This window comes from Eurosta solidaginis, chromosome 4, assembly GCF_040869045.1.
Source record: "Eurosta solidaginis isolate ZX-2024a chromosome 4, ASM4086904v1, whole genome shotgun sequence".
Lineage (NCBI taxonomy): Eukaryota > Metazoa > Arthropoda > Insecta > Diptera > Tephritidae > Eurosta > Eurosta solidaginis.
In genome coordinates, this window is record NC_090322.1 from 242,755,956 (window position 1) to 242,776,326 (window position 20,371).

Sequence of the window (20,371 nt, forward strand, 5' to 3'; positions counted from 1 at the left end):
CCTAAACCTCTGTATCTATCTTCACCTCTGAGTTTACCTGCATCTTTACCTCGCCCGCCTCTCCCCTTCCTCTCGTCCGTTTCTACAATTCCTCTTCCTTTTTCTCCCCCTTTTTTTCCCCCCATCCTTATCATTCCTCACCTACACCTCCTACTTCTCCCTTTACCTCCGCCTCTTGCTCTTCACCTCGTTCTACCTCTCCTTCTTCTTTGTCTTTCCCCATTAAGCAAATTCTCAACATGTTTTTCGCACTAAAATTAAATCTTTTTTTTTTTTAGTATAATGACCTCTTTTAGCTAATTTGGCTATTTTAATATTATGGGGTACACATGTGTTCATCACTTTCAGACGAACTAGAAAACTTAGGAAATGCCAAACCGGTGACCAATTCTGTGCAAAACATAAAAGAAAAATAAAACGAAAAGTACTTAAAATTTAAAAACAAATCTCAGAATGCAGGTGTTGATGCTAACGCTAAACAATAAGGTGTTAGTACGCATACATACAATGTACATAAACTCAAACACCCACACACACACAATATACATACATACATACTTTCTAGTCTGACTACACATTTATAGTATCTATTAAACCGTGCATTAGTTTCACAGATTCACAGATAACTTTGTGCTTCTTCTTACTTACATGTGTACAAAAATAATTATAGTTCAAACGTGTACATGTGCAAACATATTTTCCTACATATCAATAATATACGTACATATATGTACGTAAGAAAATACATAGAATTTTGTATATCATCAATCGAATGCCATTTTTATACGACATTTAACTCTGTTGTAATGCTGCTTCGCGAAAAGAAGTATGTAATAGAATATTGTTTGTGTTGTTGTACGAACGATGTGAATAGATTACATTTTAAAACAAAATAATTCAAAGTTTTTTATTTGCAATAACGTTACGTTGGAGATTACCTAAAACTTGCATTCATTGGCGTAGAATGTCACTCATACCACACGTACCACGAAATATCTGTTTATTTGGCAAGGATTGCAAATAATTGTTATTGGTCAAAATTTAAGCCAACAAAGTCATACGGAAGGGATAACGCCATGTACATAAGAAATACACCAATATGTTTCTTATTATACAGATTTTTGAACTTTACAATCGGGAAAAACTAATTCGTTCGAGAAGTAAAAAAACAAGTAAGGACGGGAGTGTCTTCGGCTGTGCCGCAGACTTCATACCTTTCATGAATGGGGCTGAACAATAATATCCACATAATCGGCTGTATAAGATATGATATATATAGTGAACAGATGTACATACCTAAGCAACTTTTAAGGTAACTATAACATAAAACAAGTAAGGGAGTCCAAGTTCGGGTGAAATCGAACATTACATACCCAGCTGTACACTTGAAATGCTGTTGTTGTTTGTTTTGTGTGCTTAATAGTGTTACAAGGCTGCGGACCCATACATACGTATATATGCATGGTTCCATCCTGAACTAATTTTCGTTTAAAAGAAGCAAAAAGGATACAGACGCTAACATCAATGACCTTGAGTGGGTGATAATGCAGTTTTCCTTTAGATATGGAGATTTTCCTACTGTTTATTTTAAAGCAAAGATATAACAGAACAATAAACATAAACACACAAGTGCCATTGTACTAAAAAGAGTTATTACACAAAAGGAAAACTGCTTATTACCTGCATCTACGCACTTTTACAAAATCTTTTATATAAAAGAAGGCGGTTTAACCGATTTAGTCCATTTTTACTGAAAATATTTCCTGTTAAACACAAAATTTTTCGTCGAGTTATGGCTCCAGAAACATTGAAAATTGCTTAGACAAAAAAAGGGCGGTGCCACACCCATTTTCAAAAATTTTAGTATTTTCCAATTTAATGTTTTAATTCAATTTAGAACATTTATAACATTTGTAAAATTGATTTTATCACAAGTGGGCGGCGCCAGGCCCATTTTAAAAATTTTTTTGCAAATTTTTATCAAAAGTCCAATATCAGTCCACACATCAAATTTCATCATTCTAGGTGTATTATTTACTAAATAATCAAGTTTTCTGTGTTTTCCAAAATGTTATATCTATAAAAAGTGGGTGTGGTTATCATCCGATTTCGCTCATTTTCAGTACCAATCTATTCTGGGTTCGGATAAGCTCGTGTACCAAATTTGGTGAAGATATCTCTATATTTTCTCAAGTTATCGTATTAACGGAGAGACGGACGGACGGACATGGCTCAATCAATTTTTTTTCGATACTGATGATTTTGATATATGGAAGTCTATATCTATCTCGATTCCTTTATACCTGTACAAGCAACCGTTATCCAATCAAAGTTAATATAATCTGTGTGCAAAGCACGCTGAGTACAAAAATGTTAATATAAATTGAAAAATTTTAAATTTTGCGCCCATTTTACGGCCAACCGATAATTCAAAGATATAAACATGCATCGATATGTCTTCTCAAGAAGCAGTGCAGGTTATTAAAAAAGATTTAAAAAAATTTAATATAGCGCAAAAATATTAATTTAAAAATGACACCAATACAAATGCTATGTGTGATGTTGTTGTGTTAAATAAAATAATTAAAAAAAAAAAATTTAAGTTAAACGGTTTTATTGAAAACAATACTTACATTAAGTAGTAACAATACTAAAAGCTACAAAATAATTAGGTAGGTCCTAGGTAATAATCATCACATTCCCCGTCAATCTAGGGCGTTGATCAGACAATTAAATAAAAGCGTGTCATTATTACTTCATGTAAGTATTGTTTTCAATAAACCCGTTTAACTTAAATTTTTTTTTTAAATTTTTAGTCTTAATTGCCTATTATTTCTCATTGTGGTTAGTTCATTTAGTGACTTATTATTACAAGGACTCTTTCCTGACAATTTGTTACAATCTAAGTTCTCGAACGCCAAAGTATTTTGATGTCACTTCTACCGGACTGTATGTAATATTCGTTACAATTATGAGCCAAATTGGACCACAAATACGAGTATTTTTTTAATATCTCGATCCTTGCGCCACCTAGCGGCAATTTTTTATAGGTCGCTTTCTATTTATGTATTATTATGTGTTCCAAATATGAGCCAAATCAGACCACAAATACGATTTTTTGAAATATTTCGATCCGTGCGCCACCTATCGGAGTTTATTTCTTATTATTGGATTGTCATCGGGTTCTGAACTATATTCCAAGTTTGAAGCTTGTAGCTTATCGGGAAGTTACTTAAATTTTAATTACAAAATTCGTGCCGGCTGGCCTGTCAATCCAAGCTAAATAAAACCGTTTAAAAACAGCAGGTCCAATGCAAACGAACTCAAATTTGATCTCGTGAGCAAATGAACGAAGACTGATTACAGAGTTGTTGGAAGTATAGCGCGAGAGTCAGCAAACATGAGTACTTAAATGTGTAATTTTCTTTGCTGACATTCAAAGTGTTTAAAAAAACAAAGGAGAATAATCAAATTGAAGTATTTATTCGTTTCGTTGGTTGCAACAATTTTGTATCTTTGAAGTGAAGGAAAGGAAAGGAGAAGCAAGGAAAGAAAAGGATAGAAAATTAAAAGAAAGTAAACGAAACAAAAGTAAATGAAAGGAAAGGAAAGAAATGAAAGAAAGTTGAAAGGAAGGGAAAGAAAGTTAAAGGGTAGGAAAGAAAAGAAAAGAAAAGAAACGGAAAGCAATGTAAAGAAAAGGAAATAAAAGGAGATGAAAGGAGAAACCAGCAAATGAATAAAGTGACATCTGTAGTGGTTAATTTTCAACCACTGGGGCAACGAGGGTACTATCAAAAAGCGATTTTATAATTAAACTTAAAACTGTTACGATGCCTGGTTTATTTTATGGAAAATCTCTTTTAATTCGACACAAAACAGTTTTGAGCAAATCCAGTTAATTTGTAATATACATATTCTTTTTCTTTTGGGTACTACAAACACAAATACTATTTTTCCGTGGCCTTAGGATGCCATAATGAAAATAGGGCGGATTTGTCTACTTTAGTGAATAATACTGAAATGAAGGAAATAATTGCTAATGAATTTTTATTATCATTGACAGCACGTTTGTGAAATTCTGCTAATACACGGCGTAGCCATTTATGTTCTTTGCATGCACTATAAATGTTGAAAATTTTCTGGGGTAGGAGTAACTCTTTTAAGGTTTTACCATTTACTTAGGCAATAATTTATTTCAGAAAAGAAAATGCTATAAGTTTACTATTGATTACTTTAATACTTCTCCGCGAGTGTCGTCCGGCGGTAGATACTTCCATAGGCTGTACATATTTCTCTATCGCTGTAAGCAACAGCGTCTACATTCGTATGTCACCCGGTACATGTCACTGATTCCAAAATAATCCAGAAAAAACCCCGAAATGGTTCTGGTATCCCGAAAATATTTTGAATTCGTTTCGAAATTATCTTGACAGTAATCTCCAAATGTTTGCAAAGTAGCACCGAAACTATCTCAAAATAATCCAACAAACATTCCCGAAAGAAGGCGGAAATGGCTAGAAAACATTCCGAAAATGTCACGCAACCATTCACGAGAGGATCTGTAGATAGTCACGACATGCTTCCGAAATTTACCCTTAACAGTTCTGCAATTATCCTAAACACAATGCCGCAATGATCCCAACGTGATCTTAAAAAAGATACTTGATGCTTTCGGAGCAGTCACGAAGTAATACGAAAAATATTCCCGAAACGGGTCTAAAACTATGCGATGTAACCCGAAATAACACCAGATGATCTGTTAATGCGAGGCGATTGCCAATGCCCACATTGCTTACACCTCATATATCAAATGTAATTGGTTATGGTCAAATATGCTCTAGAGTTATGACTATTTAAAACAAAAGCTATAAAAAGGGGTGGGGAGGGGGGGGGGGCTGTATCAGCCCACTTTTCTAAACCTCGCTAGACATCGATCATCCACCATACAATCGATATCACCGGTCTTAGTCTAACGATTAAAAAATAATTTAAAGGTAACTGTTCCCAGGGGCGCGCGATCCTTCTTGGAAAGAACTAGCCTTTTGGTCCATCCGCCGCTTTGATGTGATTTGAGTCACAGAGACATAATTCTTGGTATTCAATCTCATATATAAATCTAAAAATACTCATACGCTGATAGTCTCCCTAATAACGGCTTGGACTGATTTAGAAATTTTGTTTGGTTCCTTCGTTATGGTTGACGGATAGTTTAGAAAAAAAATTGGAAAAGTTTGCGGGGTTTAGGCCCAAATTGTTTGGATATTAGTATCGAATTTTGGAAAAGTAGGCAGTGTCACTCTACTATTAGGAAATATTTAAATTAACTTTATCTCCGATATTATTTGAAGCAGATATTCAATATTTGGTATAGATATTTAATACATGAGGAAATTCAGGACGTGTGTGTGTGGTTTTATGTTCGAATGGAAGTGGTTGCGGACGTGGAAGTGAGAGGGTAATAAATGGAATAAGGTATGGGTAAGAATAAGAAGAAAAACTGTAGATAAAGTAGAAGGTTATGCATAGAAAGTGATAAGCGGAAATGGCGCTTACTTTTTAAATGTAGGGAAACCAAATTTCGGACAGGATTAAGTCTGCCGAGTACGTCAGCTGTTGATGATAATAAAACGTAAAATTACTTAGATATGTATCCGGGTTTGGTTCCGGTAAACTCACTTTCAACCCCAAAAAAAGAATATATGACAAATCCTTCCATCACAGTAGGACTTATGCGAGAAAGTGCTGCTCTCTTAAACTTTTTCTGATAGTCCTTGCCCTTACAACAATAAAAACAACATGATAGTATTAAATATAAAATAAATGATAAAAATTGCACGTATAAAAATTTTAACAATTAAAATGATGAAATGCTTCTACATATTTTTAATTAATTCAATTTCAAACTGTGGTTCGATAAATGCTGCTGATTTCTATTTTTTTGCAATGCATTTCAATTTTTGCTGGAGGTAGAAAATTGATTAAATTTTCTACATTATTTGTTTCGCATGCTAGACAATTTTAATTGCGCATTTTCCACATAGCAAATGCTTTTCCATTCAGAGCAGGAAACAATTTTTTGTCTACAGTATGGACGTATTATTATTTTATATTGGTATTGTTTCTATTGAAACAAAAGCATTCGTATCATACAAAATTTCTCGACTTGCATTTATTTATACGCGTGATTGTTGTTGTTTTTAATATGTTTGTACGTTTGATTTTTTTTCACCGTATTATACACCAACCGACCAAAAATAAATTAGGGGCAAATATTTATTTTGCACCTTTTATGTCTCCGCAATAATTGTATACAGACGCATATACATATTTACACATGTGTCGGGGGTTTGACAACAGCGCGAGAAGTTGAAAGAAATTCAAGGTACATAAATTGTATTTTCATAAAAATGACTTTGCGTGATACAGCTAAGAGAAGATTTAGGCCGAGCATTTATTCCAAATGGTTAAAAAGCAGTATTTTTCCTACAAATAAAAATAAATGTAAGGTGCGATAACCTCCGAAGAGATCTAAGGCCGAGTTTCTCTTCCAATTTGTGTCGTGCTCCTCTTGATTTTCCCTACAAATTGGCCGGACGGGACCTACATTTTTTATGCCGACTCCGAACGGCATCTGCAAGGCAGATGAGTTTTCACTGAGAGCTTTTCATTGCAGAAATACACCCGGAGCGCTTGCCAAACACTGCCGAGGGGCGACCCCGCTTAGAAAAATTTTCTTCTAATTGAAAAACCTTATTTCTAAAATTTTGATGTTGCCTTGCCCGGGGTGTGAACCCAGGGCAGACGGTGTGGTAGGCGGAGCACGCTACCATCACACCACGGTGGCCGCCTACAAATGGGATCAACTTTTCTTTTCTTGCCTTTCATATCAATAATGCCGAAAGACGACTCCGTTCATATACATTTTTTCTAAAGAATTTTGATGTTCATATTTTCCTGGACTTCAACCTAGAATCGTAGGTATAGTAAGCGAGCACTACTACTATTGCCAGAAGCCCGAAGTAGATTTAAGTTTATTTTTGTTCTTATTCCTTTAGCGCATCTTTGCAAACTAGCCCTCCTACAGATGTGATGATATGCGATATTATCGCCTTAATGGCCCTCTGGCTGTCAATGTAAAAGTTGACGCGGCTGCATTTCACGAAAGCCACTTCAGTTATCTGCCAGCTTATATTGTATACTTATTTCCGGTTTAGTGCTGTATATGGCAGACCCTTACCCTTAAAATAGTTTGGAATGTTCCCTATCTATTTCGGCTCTAGGATCCCATCGAATTGCAGGATATAATTATCATAAATAATCTACATGCACGCTCTAATTTCTAACTACACACCCTTTTTTGTGTGTCTACCTAAGAAAGACAAATTCCGTAATATTGAATAGGCTCTAGGCTTGCAATGAGCGAGAAATGGCGATAAGCCCGACGTACACAATCGGCACAATATCGTTGGGAACAGGACCAAGTATATCTTAAATCAGTCATTCGCCGCTTACGATTAATGAAACCTCATCTAGGTACCCCATAAGCTCGATGGGTGTCTCTCTAAAACGCCCTAGTATTTCATTGATAACCACAATGACAATGCAACATTCAGCCGATCTGCATCTAGCTAATCCTCGTCGAAAACTCGTCAAAGTGCATTGTACTTCAATGGAACCAAGAACATCAATGATCCCCCCTTTGAGAAATTGTAGAAAGTCCGGGAAAAATCTAAGAAGCCCTCTTAGGAGTTCTCCTTGTCGTCCAAAGATTTGCCTATATTTATAACTTCCCTACAACATATTTTCCCTTTGGGTACCAAAAAGGTTTTAGCATTTTGGGCAGTAGTCACAAAGCTTGGCACGATCCGTTATTCGATTGCGAGCTATGTGTATCGGCTCTTCTGTAAGCGCCTTAGGGACTCTTAACTAATTATTGTCCATTCCCCATTATCCTTCTTTCTCAGATAGGACTTCGTTTAATCCTTCTGTTTCACTAGAGCAATACATGCCTGCAAATAAGGTTTTCCATAAGGCCATCTTTGCTATGCTATCTTACTACTTGTATATTCTTAGCAGACCCCTACATTTGTCTCAGTACTACAACCTTTGTTATTTTAAAAGTATTCACTTGCTTCCGAAGAATAAATAGATCTTTGCACCCTCATGATGACTTTTCTTTGCACCTCACCCTTCTTACGTAGTTACGTAGTTGTTGTATTCCTTCAAATCTTCTACAGTGGTAACCTCGTTTGGTTGCCCAAATTTCGAATTTAAAAAGTGTATAGTGGAATCTATATGACGAGTTTAGTCCCAGATAGAAACTTAGATTAGAACTTTTTTTAGTTTCCGAGATGCATTTTTTTGAAAGAAAGTTGCCAATACACATAGTTTGCTCAATATCTCTAGGGCAAAGAGCAAACCGATTCTGAAAATTTCATGAATTGCGTTTGTTCATTGAGTAGGCGCATATGTTTCTATACTAGCGCATAGTCGTCATATAAATTCCGCTATACACCTTCGGGAATTCCACTCAAGTTGTTGTTCAAACGTTTCTAAAGGTTTTGTCTTTCTCACCCTCTTTAGGGATTTACTGAAGCTGATAGACCCATGGTCTGAGAAAGAATGTATATCAAGGACCATCGTGCTAAGAGCTAAAATAACATCAAGCCCATTTATTGATGCTGGTTCAACATATGATGACTGGTTGGTTGCTGCGCCGACTGGTTACCTAAGAGCAGAGCCGAAGTAGCTCATGGGACGCCATTTTGAGGCACATTCTTCTTGAACCAAAAGCTGGTGTTTTAGTATGGTAATTGGTGCGGACAATGAACTCATTGATATCTTTTACAGAAGATTTAACAACATTCTGAAGTGCCGGGAGTATATAACTGCCCCCAGTTATAAACCTAGTGTAAGCAAAAGCTGGACATTCAGACAGGTAGTACGCAAATATTTCTCTGCTACCTTCCGCGCCCCAGCTCCTACAAATGCTGTTAAAATGAATCCCCATTCTCTTAGCATGCAGGTCAAGCGACCAGAGTCCCTTGACTGTTGCAGTGATCCTAAAGATTTCTTTCCTTGACCTATTTGGTGGGTCCTCTGTTCTCCTATTATCGTGATTCGGTCAGGTTTGCTTGGTTATTTTGCAGGTGTTCGAGGATTGCTAGTTGGAGGCCGCAAATTTTTTCCCATCTAGATTTCCTTTTTGATGTAAGTGGAAAAAGCATCTCGACCGCCTCCACAGCATCCACCAGGGCCCCTACCTTTAGATGCTGTATGTCATATGTTGGCTTTTTGTAAATCAATTCAAAATAAAAAGAACTTGCCGCTATTGTTTGTATCTCTGCTTGCCCAACCATTGCGCTTTGTGGTGAAGTAAATAGAAAAAGGCAGAAGATGTACGCTGTCTGAATCGGGTGTACTTTCAACGATAAGAAGTGGGTAAAAGTTTTATCCGCATTAAAAACAGAGGAGTAGCAAAATAAATGGCCATCAAAAAAAACTGTATTAACTTTACAGTGCTACCCAATGCCAGTGTAAAAGTAGATACTGATGCCCAGTTCGAGTTTAAATTACTGGTATAAAAAATAAAATACAAGACGTGATAACCCGCCGAAGAGATTTAGGCCGAGCTTGCTTTTCTTCCAATTTGCGTCGTACATCTCTTAATTCTACCTACAAATTGACAGAATGAGACCTACATGTTTTATGCCGACTCCGAGCAAAGTTTCATTGAAAGGCCCAGGCTTTTGATTTGGCTTCCACAGTACATTATTATTAGCGCTCATTTTAAGGAATTATTTATTTTAGTGTTGATGTTAACAAATTGATCCTCCTCTAGATAAAATGCTAGTACCATCACTGACAACCACAGAAATGTTGCATGATCTATAAATTGAAATTTGTTCATATATAACTTATCGAAATGTTGTCAGTCCCCCCTTAGGTACATATGTACATAGTACATACATTGCCGAACATTCATAACGATTTTAATTATTTCGCATTAAGAACACCCAAGAACATACATACATATACAGCATATATGCATTTAAGAAAGGTGTTTCAGAGTAGCTAAGATTAAAATATGTATGTAAATAGCGGAACAAATTTAAAAGTAATGAGATAAGAAAGACCACGTAGTGGGTGATAGCACACATTTAGTTAATTATTTGTTTGTATTGCTGTTTGTTCATTAGCGCGACACATGTCGTATGAGTAATATTTTTGTGGTACATTTGGCGCATATACATATACATATTTACATATCGGGTGGTGCAAATACAATCGTTGCCAAAAACATCATTTGCTAAAACATACTAACGTACATATATAATAGCCGTTTGCGCGTGAAAAAAACGCCTATCCTCGCTTAGATAATGCTTAGGAGACCCATCTAGCGGCAGTGGTTAAATAACTACAGCTACAGCACAGGGTGTACCGAAAAGCGGAGACACAACCCTCTGATGGCCATAGGGTTTAACATATTGCTGAATCAGTTGCGATGAATTGTGGACACACATAGAATACATAGAATTAGTGTAGAGGGTGAAACAAAGACACATATTTCAGTTACATCTGAGTATAATGCGTATTGAAATTTAGTAGGACAAAATTTATGCGCAGCAATTTCAGAGGTGTATTTAAAGTTTGTCGCTTAGCAGTCCATATCAAGTTTAAGCGTAAACGGATATACGCGTGTTAAAAAACACGGCTAATATATATGTATATGTAGATGTGTACGTGTATATATTTGCATGTGTTGCACATTCTTATATTGTGTGTGCCTACAAATGTTTATTACTACCTTGTGAAGGTTTGCTTGTTCGGCGTGCGTGTGTTTGTTTGTATGTATGTATGTATGTATGTAAGAGCGTGTTATAATAGTATGCGCAAGCAAATCGTTCACTCATTACATTGTAAATTAATTGAAATCGTTTACTTTGGCTTTTGCAAAATGTGGTTCAACACGCCGCGCAACGCTTTACCCTCATCGTGATCACTCATCACCATAACACTACGTACAAATGCGATTACGAATTTTAAAGAGGATTTGAGGGATTAAAATGCAATCGCCTATGACACCATGGACATTGAAAGTAAATAGTTTTCGTTGAATGTCGCTTTCGCAATGCAAAAAGACAAACATTTTATGAAATATGTAATTGCAAATATGTATGTTTGTATGTATGTATGAGTGCATTAATGATTTGTTTTGCAAGTGGTCTCAACTAACTAATTGCCTGGGGATTTAATAAACAATGCCATATACCAAATATGCGCACTTAAATTTATACATACATATACACTGTATACATACTATTTTAAAATTTTAGTTAAATTAATTTTTAAAATAAACTGTACTCTTGAACATATCTTCAGGCACGTGATATTGCAATTTCGCAAGTCTATATAATAATCATACCTACATACATACATATGTACATACTTATGTACATATATCTTATAAATAACAAGTAAGGAAGTCTAAGTTCGGGTGAAACCGAACATTACATACCCGGCTGTACACTTGAAATGCTGTTGGTATTTGTTTTGTGTGCTCAATAGTGTTACAAGGCTGCGCAAAAATACATATACGTATAATAAAATAGTAAAATTATAAAACTAATTGGTTTTAATTTAAAAATTCGTTCATCAAGTTTTACAATTAATTCGAAACTGAAAAAATTATATCAAATATTTCAAAGCTTGCTTATTTTTCTTTGCCAAGAGCTCTAGATAAATTTACAGTAGATCAGTTTACAGTTGATTTGTTTACAGTCGGCCTTTCCTGATTAATTGATACGACCTCGTATCAGTTTACATCTTCTCCTTCGGATTCATCTTCTGCACAACATATGTCATCGATTTCTGTTGGTTCACAGTAACGCTTTAATTTATCTGAAGCATAAACATTTTTATATGGTCGCTGATTACGTCTACTTCCCGGCAAATCTTGGATTACATATCGGTCCCGATCGAGCACTTTACCAATTTCAAAGGGGCCTTTATAACGTGATTCAAGCTTTCGTGAAAAACCTGTACATGGCGGTGCGTTCTCTGCTAGAACTAAATCACCTTCTTTATATACATGTGGTATTCGATGATGGCTGTCAAATCGTTGTTTTGCTTTTAAACGTTTTTCATTGATTCGCATAGCAGCCTCTTTTCGAATTTGTTCTATATCACAATTTATTTGATTATCATCATTGAGAGCAAGAATAAGCTTATTTTTCAAAATATCTCGGGGTGTAAAATTGAAAAGTAATTCGTGTGGCGTTTTATTAGTAGTTCCGTTTCGCATGGTATTGATAGACCATTGAATTTTGCTTAATTCATTATCCCATTTATCGTCTGCAGTCGTAGATGGTAAAAGCATTGACAGAACCGTTCGATTTGTACGCTCTGCATGAGCATTCGCACGAGGAGTTTGCACTGCATTTAAAATATGCTTAATAGCATTTTCCTGTCAATACTGTTGGAATTATTTGGATGTGAACGCTGGTCCGCGATCAGTTACAATTCGCTCTGGTATTCCAAAATAACTGCTGATTTCTTTCAACAGCTGAACAACATGCTTCGTTACGGTACCCTTTACTGCTCTGAGAATCGTGAATTTGGTAAACGAATCAACTACAACGAGAACATAATCATTACACTTAGATGACTTCGGAAATGGACCTAAATGATCTAAATGAATCGTTTTAAATGGTATTGGTTCCATATCACTGAAATGATATTGACCTTCTTTCATACCACCCATTTTTTTGTTGTACGCGCATTCAATGCAGGTTGCTATATACTTTTTAATGTAATTTCGCATTCTTGAAAACCAAAAGTTCCTTCGAAGCTTCTCGTAAATTTTTTTCAACGCCCAGATGACCAGATTTCACATGACAGTCATGAACTATCTGCTATTTTAACGATTTTGGCACAACCCAAAGACGTTGATTATTTACCATGCGATACAACCGTCCATTTGCGAGACAATAATCAACTTTAATTTGCTTATCGTTTTCGTGAACTTTTTTAACAATTTCTTTAATGTTGTCATCTTGAAGTTGCATACTAAAAACCCAGTCGTCTTCTTCAATCTCCACCTTATCTATTTTTAGTGAAGCAGTTTCGATGTCATTAGGCGGTTCATCTGGGTTTCGACTGATTGCATCAACATGTAACATACGCTGTCCTGATCGATGTTCTACTTCTATTTCAAAATCTTGTATACGTAACCACCATCGAGCGATTCGAGGAATTAATTCCTTTTTTTGCATGGCAGTTTTTATTGCACTACAATCAGTAACAACTTTGACGTTTTTGCCAGACACATAATAACGAAATCTTTCAAGACTTTCAACCACAGCTAACGTTTCCAACTCATAACTATGGTATTTACGTTCTTCTGTTGTTGCAGATCGAGAATAATAAGCAACAGCGTTCCAATCGTCTACTTCTCTCTGCAAAAGTACACCCGCCAAACCTATTGAACTTGCATCGGTGTGAATTAGATGTTCTGCATTTGTTCGATATGCAGCTACTACTGGTTTATTGACCAAAGCAGATTTCAATTTATTGAATGAATCTATTTGCGCTTCTTTCCACTCGAAAATTTGATCTTTACGTAATAGCATTCGTAAAGGGTCCGGAAATAACAGCGTAACATGGTACAAATTTTCGAAAATAGCCTGATAACCCTAAAAACTGTCGAACTTCAGTTAAATTTCGTGGCTCAGGAAAGTTTTGAACAGCAGCTGTCTTTACGCTTCCTGGACAGATTCCATTTGGTGTCAACTCATGACCAAGGAACTGTATCGATTCTTTTAAAAATTAAAATTTTTTTGGATTAAGTGTTACATTCAAATTACGAAGTATTTGAAAAATTCGCTCAAGTTTCTCAAACATTTCAACAACTGAATTACTTCCGATGAGTATGTCATCCATATAATGCAACATATCACCCTTTTGCGTTTGTTCTTGAATTCGTGCCATTAAACGTTGAAAGACGGTTGGCGCATTCTTTAACCCAAATGGCATTCGCTTGAATTCATACAGATCTTCTGTCGTAATAAAAGCTGTATATTTCCGACTATTGGATTCGATTGGAATTTGATAGTATCCGCTATTTAAATCGAGTACGGAGAAATATTTATACTGCATGGCTTCATGCAGTCGTTCCTCTATATTTGGCATTGGATATACTTCTTTTTTTGTATGTTGATTTAATCGCCTGTAATCCACGCACATACGATCAGTTCCATCTTTTTTCTTTACCATTATTACAGGGCTAGCAAATTCAGACTGAGATTCACAAATAATATCATTATCTAACAAATCTTTTATCATATTCGAAACAAAAATTTTTTTTGGTTCGGGAACTCTATATGGACGTTGACAGATGGGCTCGCCACAATCGACCTCAATTTTCATTTCAATGAGACTAGTTTTACCAATGTCACTTAAATTTTTAGCAAAAACATCTCGATACTCTGCTAAAATCTTCTTTAGTTGCAATTTTCTGTTGTACGTTGTGTTATTTTCCGATTTTATTTTATAAATTTTAGAATTGTGATTAAAATTCAACTTTCCGTTATTAATAATTACAATAAAGTCATTTATAAAAATTTCGCGCCCTAAAAGCACATCAGTTGACAAAAAATCATCTTGAACGACATACATGTCAAGTTGCAAATATACTGTATCAACTTGCATACTAACGTTAATTTTATTTTTAGAAATTTTCGTACCACCACATATACCTTTCATTCTCATTATACAGGGCATAATTTTACAACTTATTTTTTTGGCTATCGACTCACGTACCATGTGACAATCACTGCCACTATCAATAAATGCAATTAATCGTTCACCATTAATGTATATTTCTTTTTCAAACATTTTACTAGTTTCGCATGCTCTCATATTCACGTTTTTACCACAATTTACAGGATCATTATGCGGATGCACTCTTTGACAGTCTTTGCATCGTGGACGATTTTGAGGTTTGGGGCAATTACTAGACAAATCTCCCTTTTCGGAACAATTATAACAAGTTAACTTTTCACTGGATTTTTCAAATTTTCCATTAGGAGCTGTTTTTGTTTCTGTTTTTTTCGATGTATTGTCATATGTATTCCGCGACGTTGTAGGCAAATTTTTTAAATATTCGTCAAGAGTTTCACGCATCTCTTTCATTGTATTAAATTTCAAAACAGCAATTGCAGATTGTAAATCACGATATTTTAAACCTTCACGAGTATATTTTATAATTGCTGACTCACTTAATCCGTACCGTTTACCCGTTGCGCTCATACGAAAACAATATTCAATAACTTTTTCACCTTGTTTTCGTGTCGTACTACTCATAATATAGTTTATATCAGCCTCGTCCATCTTCGTACCGAATTCTTCAATTAATGCATTTGAAAAATCACGCCACGTTGCAAACAAACTTTGTTGACCGTCTAACCATAAACGTGCTACACCCTTCATTCGACTATACACAGCCAACAGTACGCACTTTTCTTCCCAATTTTCTTCAATAAATTGTTCGACAGTTAACGCAAGATAATTAATAGGATCAAAATCAGGAATAGTTTCTGCGATTTCTTTCACTGAATACCTAATATGAACACTTGTCATACTAGACATCTCATTCACATTTCCAACCACTGGAATGCTAATCACCGACCTTGGCTGAGACACAGATGTCGCATTCATTTGCGTCAGAGCATTTACCACACCCGATAACATTTCTTTTAATTCATTAATTTGTTCTTGAAGAGAACCATTTTGACTCTGTGTCGTTTCGAGCTCTTCGTCTACTATATTTTGACTACACATTTCAATCACATCCGATCTTAACACTTCCAACAATCGCAATATTAATTCGGCTTTCGTACCGGTAGTATTCAAGTTCTTTTCACTAAGAAAATCTTTCAACTGTTGCACCGTTAATGATGCAATTTTAACCAACATTTTCTCTTTTATTATCATATATTTAACATTGATTAATTTTCGTTAACAACTATACAACCAACGTATGATCATATAAATTGCCCGTTCTCACTCTTTACGTTCGAATGATACCATTTTTGAGTTTCACAAAATCGCAATATTTATAGCTGATGTCCCAGAGACACGAGGTTCGGATGCAAATTAGGTATGCATATTGCACAGAGGCAAATTTCACAAAATTAAATTGCAAATCGATTAAAAACGCATTTATTTTCGTTTATGTTTATTTCACGACGCGAATTTGTCTCACTTCTGAACTAATAAAATAGTAAAATTATAAAACTAATTGGTTTTAATTTAAAAATTCGTTCATCAAGTTTTACAATTAATTCGAAACTGAAAAAATTATATCAAATATTTCAAAGCTTGCTTATTTTTCTTTGCCAAGAGCTCTAGATAAATTTACAGTAGATCAGTTTACAGTTGATTTGTTTACACGTATGGTTCTATTCTGAACTAATTTTCGTTTAAAAAGCATACAGAGGCTAACACCAATGATCTTGAGCGAGTAATAATGCAGTTTTCCTTCAGATATGGGGATTTCCCTACTGTTTATTTTAAAATAAAGAAACAATTTTTTTTGTTTTTAGCGGCCTATTGATAAATGATTCAAGGTTCGATTCGAGATCAAGGCCAGAACAATAATTTTTTTCTAATGATAATTATTGTTAGTTCTGTTATATCCGATTCAAGGTTCGATTCGAGCTCAAGGCCAGAACAATAATTTTTTTCTAATGATAATTATTGTAATTTTTTAATTTTTCTAAATTTGAAAAATTGTATTTTGTTATCAGTGATTTGCAACAGATGGCGCAATACTGAATAAATATAGCTGGTAAGAAGGAAGAAAAGTGGCAATTTGTTAGTCAAACAAACCACCGCTGTATAGCTAAACGCCTAAAGCGTACTGATGATGAAGGCTTAGCACCCTTAGAAATGGATCTATCTACGCAGCTATGGCAGGTTGTCTGAAAAATTTTCTGCTTACTATTCCAAAAACAAAATACAATTTTTCAAATTTAGAAAAATTAAAAAATTACAATAATTATCATTAGAAAAAAATTATTGTTCTGGCCTTGAGCTCGAATCGAACCTTGAATCGGATATAACAGAACAATAAACATAAACACACAAGTGCTATTGTACTAAAAAGCGTTATTACAAAAAATGGGCAGGGTTATTAACGAAATTTTCCAACTTTTACTAGAAATAGCTTATTACCCGCATCTACGCACTTTTACAAAATCTTTTATATAAAAGAAGGCGATTTAACCGATTTAGTCCATTTTAACTGAAAATATTTCCTGTTAAAAGGCATTCATGTGCACCAAATTTTTCTTTGAGTTATGGCACTAGAAACGTTGGGAAATACATTGAAAGGGGCAGTGCCACGCCCATTTTTAAAGATTTGAATTTTTTCCCATTTCTTGTTATAATGACACAAAATACGATTGGTACAAAACTATTTTTCGCTAATATATAACTTATTATTTTCGTCCACGACCCTTTTAAAAATCTTTTATATAAAAGAGGGCGTGGTCCTTAACGGATTTCGTAAATTTTTCTTCGAAGCATTCCTTATAGTAAAGGCAACCTCTCTGCGGAATTTTGTTACAATAGGTTTAACGATTTTTGATTTAAGACTAATAATATTTGTAGAATTGATTTTATCACAATTGAGCGGTCCACACCCATTTAAAAACTTTTTTTTTCAAATTTTTATCAAAAGTCTCAATATCAGGCCACACGTCAAATTTCAACATTTTAGGTGTATTATTTACTTCTATATATATAAAAAGTGGGCGTGGTTATTATCCGATTTCGCTTATTTTCAATACCAATCTATTCTGGGCCCCAGTAAGCTCGTGCATTTGGTGAAGATATCTCAATATTTACTCAAGTTATCGTGTTAACGGGTCAAATTTTTTTTCGACACTGACGATTTTGATATATGGGAGTCTATATCTATTTCGATTCTTTATACCTTTACAACCAACCGTTATCCAATCAAAGTTAATATACTCTGTGTGCAAAGCACGCTGAGTATAAAAAAGAAATTCAAGGCGCGATAACCCCCGAGAAGATTTTAGGCCTTCTCTTTCAATTTGCATCGCGCTCCCTTAAATTTTGCCTACAAACTTTCGGGACGGAAACTACATGTTTTACGCCGACACCGAACGGCATGTGCAAGGAAGATGAGTTTTCACTGTATGTGTAACTCATAAGGCCCGGTTTTTCAGTGCGAGTTTAAAATACAGTTAAACTTGACTAGAACTTAACCACTCCATTTAAGTTTACTACATCTAAATTTGCTGCTATGTTCGTTTTCATAAAATTTTACTGCTATTAGCGGTTTAAAAAGCCAAAAGAGCAGGTTTAAACTCTAGTCAACTTAAACTCGCACTCGGGGCTAAGTGTCCTAAGGTCTCAATCGATCTTGACGGAATTGTCACAGAAGGTTCTTGAGATTACGCAGTATTATTTAAAATTTTGGCAAAACTTAAATCTCTTCGCAGATTATCGCGCCTTGTATCTATTTTTTTTAACCTAAGTATGCTTACCTTTACTGCCCGAATCCAGATTCTGCGTGTTGTTCTTTGAACACGTTCATAATTCGCAAATAGCTTATATAACAAACTCGCCCCTCGGCAGTGGTTTGGCAAACACTACAAGTGTATTTATGCCATGAAAAGTTTCTCATTGAAAATTCAGCTGCTATGCAGTTACCGCCAATTTGTAAGAATAATTTTATAGTGTCACGACTTAAATTGGAATAGAACCTCGGTCGACATTTTCTCAGAGGTGTTCGCGCTAAGTATTTTTCTTATTTTTAGCTATTTCAAAAAAAAAAAAAAGGTTTTTGCAGTATTACCATGTCGCTCAACCCGCAGCCAATACCTTAAAGCCAAAGCTCTCGCCCCCAATGAACACATATGTTATATTTTAATCCAGTCAATAATGTTATTATCGTAACATCTTCGTACTTCCGTGTAGAACATCACACTGCTGCCTAAATAAGATTTGAAAATTTCTTTACTTTACCCACGGGACAAGTAAACTCTATTTTCAAGTATCTCATAAAACCTGAAAAACAACAGAAAATTGTGTATATAATTAGCGATAACCTCCGAAGAGATTTGAGGCCGAGCTTCTCTTCCAATTTCGTCGTGCTCCTTTTTATTTTTCCTACAAATTGGCGGGACGGGACCTACTCATTTTATGCCGACTCCGAACGGCATCTGCAAGGCAGATGAGTTTTCACTGAGAGATTTTCATGGCAGAAATACACTGGGAGTGCTTGCCAAACACTGCCGAGTGGCGCCCGCTTAGACAAATTTTCTTCTAATTGAAAAAACGTGTTTCTAAAATTTTGATGTTACTTTGCCCAGGGCGTGAATCCAGGATCTTCGGTGTGGTAGGCGGAGCACGCTACCATCACATCACGGCGGCCGCGAAAATTGAAAATTGTATATAGCGAGTAATAATAATATGTAGCAAATTTATTTAATTTATATTTTTGTTCTAAATTTCAGGCATACTTTGCATTACCAATGCTAGCAACGGCTAAAAGTAGCCGCAACGCAGATAATTTCTGGTGCAAATAATTAATATAAATCCACAGAATCACAAAAAAATAATTAAAATTAAATTCAAACAGCATGTCTTCGGCTACACAACATACAACTGCAGGCAATCAACCGGTGGCACAACAAAATGGTAAACAACAAACCACAAGTGCTGGTGCTATCGCCACCAACAACAATGCACATGACAAAACTAGTGGCAATGGCAATGGCACGGCGGGCAATGGTACCGGCGCTACAACAAACTCAAATACACAATCTCAACAAAGTCCCACTAAAAAGACCGGTCTATCGACTAAGGAACGTGTTGTTGATACCGTACCATTTCCGCCGAGTCGCAAACTAACAATAGCCGATGTATTTGATGCACGCACCGGTAAGCCACAGCATGACGTACTCAAGCAACATTTCATACTTGAGGGACGTATTGAAGAAGCGGCCGCTTTACGTATCATACAAGAGGGTGCCACATTATTGCGACAAGAGAAGACCATGATTGATATTGAGGCACCAGTGACCGTGTGTGGTGATATACATGGACAATTTTATGATTTAATGAAATTGTTCGAAATTGGCGGTTCACCCGCATCCACCAAATATCTCTTCCTCGGCGATTATGTGGATCGAGGTTATTTTAGTATTGAATGTGTTTTATATTTGTGGTCATTGAAAATCACCTATCCAAACACATTATTTTTACTGCGTGGCAATCATGAATGCCGTCACTTAACAGAGTACTTCACCTTTAAACAAGAATGTAAAATCAAATA

The 20,371-nt window shown here is 35.5% G+C and overlaps 1 protein-coding gene across 1 annotated transcript in view; it reads left to right on the plus strand.

Moving 5' to 3' along the window:
* LOC137251169 (serine/threonine-protein phosphatase 2B catalytic subunit 3-like) overlaps nt 1-20,371 on the plus strand; it is a 54,863-nt gene that overhangs the window by 22,244 nt on the left and 12,248 nt on the right. Inside the window, 1 exon segment of the mRNA XM_067785301.1 lies at nt 19,551-20,370. Coding sequence (XP_067641402.1) covers nt 19,677-20,370 — 694 coding nt within the window. The 5' untranslated portion in view covers nt 19,551-19,676.